This window comes from Lottia gigantea (assembly GCF_000327385.1).
Source record: "Lottia gigantea unplaced genomic scaffold LOTGIsca_3, whole genome shotgun sequence".
In the NCBI taxonomy this organism is placed as follows: Eukaryota; Metazoa; Mollusca; class Gastropoda; family Lottiidae; genus Lottia; species Lottia gigantea.
The window spans coordinates 130721-134342 of record NW_008708986.1 but is presented as its reverse complement, the minus strand read 5'-3'; the positions used below and the strand labels follow the sequence as shown (position 1 = coordinate 134342).

Genomic DNA, 3622 nt, shown 5'->3' with positions numbered 1-3622 from the left:
ACGACACAGACATACAAAATAAAAATCAAAAGAATCTGTAAAGAATTGTAGCCTGTAGAGTGAGCACGAGTTGCACAATATAGCTAATAGAGTAAAACGTCAAGTCAGACGCGATATTTCGGTAAAAAATTATCCGATCATCACGAAAATCAATAGGGATCATCTTCATAATGACATTGACACACAAAATAAAAATCAAAAGAATCTGTAAAAAATTGTAGCCTATAGAGTGAGCACGAGTTGCACAATATAGCTAATAGAGAAAAACGTCAAGTCAGACACGATATTTCGGTGAAAAATTATCCGATCATAACGAAAATCAATAGGGATCATCTTCATAATGACATTGACACACAAAATAAAAATCAAAAGAATCTGTAAAAAATTGTACCTTTAGAGTGAGCACGAGTTGCACAATATAGCTAATAGAGAAAAACGTCAAGTCAGACACAATATTTCGGTGAAAAATTATCCGATCATCACGAAAATCAATAGGGATCATCTTCATAATGACATTGACACACAAAATAAAAATCAAAAGAATCTGTAAAAAATTGTAGCCTGTAGAGTGAGCACGAGTTGCACAATATAGCTAATAGAGAAAAACGTCAAGTCAGACACGATATTTCGGTGAAAAACTATCCGATCATCACGAAAATCAATAGGGATCATCTTCATAACAACATTGACATACAAAATAAAAATCAAAAGAACCCATAAAGAACTGTAGCCTGTAGAGTGAGCACGAGCCAAATGTGAACGGACGGACCGACGGGGCGATTACAATATACGCCCATCTTACCTGTGTTCGTATAAAAATGATAAAACTTACGACTTTCTTCTTGTTTTAATCCACAGACACTACAAAGATTACTGACCCACTTTGCCATGTCTTCTTCTGTTGCTGTGGCTAGGAAATAGGTCCTTTCTTTACCTCGACAAACAGTTTTTATAGCTAGTAAATAGGGGAACTGATCAGAGTCCAGAGATTCTATTATTTGTTCACATTCCTCTAGATCTATTGTTCCTTTTTTCCTGGTGCATTGTTCATCACTGAAATAGTTCAGTTCGTACTGGCCTGGTAAACTACCAGATGGTTTACATAGAACAAAATATCTCTTCTTCCATTTCTGAAAATATAAGAATAGCTTTTATTACACATCAAAAATTTTTCAAACCAAAGATTGAAGACTGAATAACTAATACAATTTTTTCCATATTTTACTACAAAAATATGTCTGAAGACTAAAATCCACGAAATAGCTCATTTCAATCAAAAATGTTTTAAAAGACCCAAATTTTGTCCACAAATCTCAAAGCTCCTTTAAAAGCCTGTCCTCAAAAACAACTGAATTTAGTTGTCATTAGACTAAGTTTCATGTCTCTAATATCTATGATAACTGATTTACAGACACCCAAGATTCCATTTTTAAGTCCATTTATAGATCTTATCTGTCTGATCTGTGTTTGAAAAACATGATTTACTTTCTATTCTTTATAATGCTGAGACAGAAGATAAACAGTAAACGTGATTTGAAACAACACAAACAATTGTTATATAATTATCAATTTTTGATATAAAGATTCTTGAAAATAAAAGCCTTAAAGATATTAATATTGACAAATGTATTAGACCACACCATTGGTAATAATAATATAAAGTCTACATGTCCTAATAACATGATTTAAATCATGATAATAACCAATAAACTATCATAATTATACAGGCTTCATCATTACACAATCATAACATGTCTCTTAACAAGTCTGAAGTTAATGTCATTCTATCAAAACCAACATTAGTGATGGAGTTTCAATGAAATATGATATTTATTCTAGGATATACACTACAAGTCAATAAGATCATATTATTTCTCAAAGTTAGGACAATATTAAGGTAACTCTCCAATTGATTGCAAACATATTCTGGAATTGTATTAAAGGCAGTTTAAAGGAATTGCAAAGAAGAGCACTGATAGCATTGGTTTGCACGAACCAATTTTTGGCACCATTCCAATTTTCAATCTAATGTCATTGGTTCCTGCAATTCCACTAAAACTAGATGTTTGATGTAATTACTATCACAAAACATGCTTATCTTAAACAGGCCCTCTGCTTAAAACTTAGTAGAATTGTGGAAGCCATACACGTCTGATTGAAAATTGAAAGGGTACAAATCGATGCTAACAATGTCCCTGATACCCATAAAAAAACTTCTTTACAATCTTTTTAGTAGTATCCACATCAAAAGTTTATGGCTCCTGTATTTCAAAAAGAGTTTGACTAAATCATGATTGTCACCTATTCCAAGATCTATTTTGCTTGGTCAAGATTTTTTATATATAAAACACTACAAAAATGTTAGAATAGAAAAAAAAACATTAAAAATATGTCTGAGAAGAGAGGGTCCTTAAACAAACTGTACATCTGTTAATAATCATCCACAGCTTGGTGATATCTTACATCTCAAACTAGGTGATAACTATCATATAAAAATACCAGAATGATAGTATAATGATAGTTTAAGTATGAGGAAAGTTATCATATTTTACTTGTCTAACATCAGATACTCAAATAGTGATTAACAGATGTATTGGAATTATATTTAACTCATGCCAGGACTTCTCCTTCAAAATTTATACTAATGGTCTTATAGATCTTTTGTGTGGATACATGTCTACTGTCAAAAGCAACAGAGAAATCTTTATCAAAATATAAAAGAGACATTGATTTATTGTTACATATTGATGACAATGGTATATAACTCATACTTGCACTTGACTTTTGTTCTCAACCAGAAAATTTCAAGGACCAGAAACACTTGTGAATCATATTATAACTCAAGTAAATAAATCTCAACCCAGAAGTGAATCATTTCACACTATTTGATAGTGAAGGAATTAAAAAGGAAATAAGCCATCATGAATGGTGTAAACAACAGAGGTAAAGCCTTGAGGTACAAACTGGAACAATTTACTATAACATCATACACTAGTCAAATGCATCACACAAACAGAAATTCTAATTCTTTATAGCTCTTTAATCTGACATTTAGAATGAATAAAATAAACCCTTGAGTTCATGACTCTTTCGCCATTTTGCTAAATTTTGCTTTTATAGGAAAAGTTCTGCTTTGAACACCATTGAATTTATAGCAACATTTGAAACAGGAAAAGATAAATTTGTAGAATTGATATTAATATGAGTGACCTTTAGTCAGCTGTCAAATATAACTAATTACTCCATCATTAACATCACATTCAATAACAACATTTTCAATTTATAATTCATCTGACCTTAATGTAGTTATCATGGACTACTGCTGGTAAAGAGAATCAGAGTTTCTCAGCAATGAGTTTCAAGATCTAATTTAATTCTGCCTTGTTTATTTTACCCCCTATTTTTTTTGTAAAGAAGCTCACATTGATATTGGTGCCTTTTAGACTACCAGCCAACATCCTATGTTTATCTTAATTTGATGGCTAGATTGTTTATCTTGTTGACTTTTGTTCTTATTAAAAACTAAACATATTTTATTGCACTAAACAAAAGTTATTATTTATGGCACTCATTTTAAACTCTTTCATCTCATTTTCTTGCTATTCTTTTGTTTCCGTGACCT

At 31.2% G+C, this 3622-nt stretch overlaps 1 protein-coding gene across 1 annotated transcript; it reads right to left on the bottom strand.

Annotated features, from left to right (window-relative positions):
• Positions 1-833: 833 nt before the first annotated feature.
• Positions 834-1130, bottom strand: LOTGIDRAFT_98709 (hypothetical protein; the record flags this gene model as incomplete). Its single annotated transcript, XM_009057050.1, has 1 exon — positions 834-1130. A coding segment is annotated over one exon (297 nt), but the record flags the coding sequence as incomplete, so codon positions are not given.
• Between the last annotated feature and the right edge of the window lie 2492 nt (positions 1131-3622).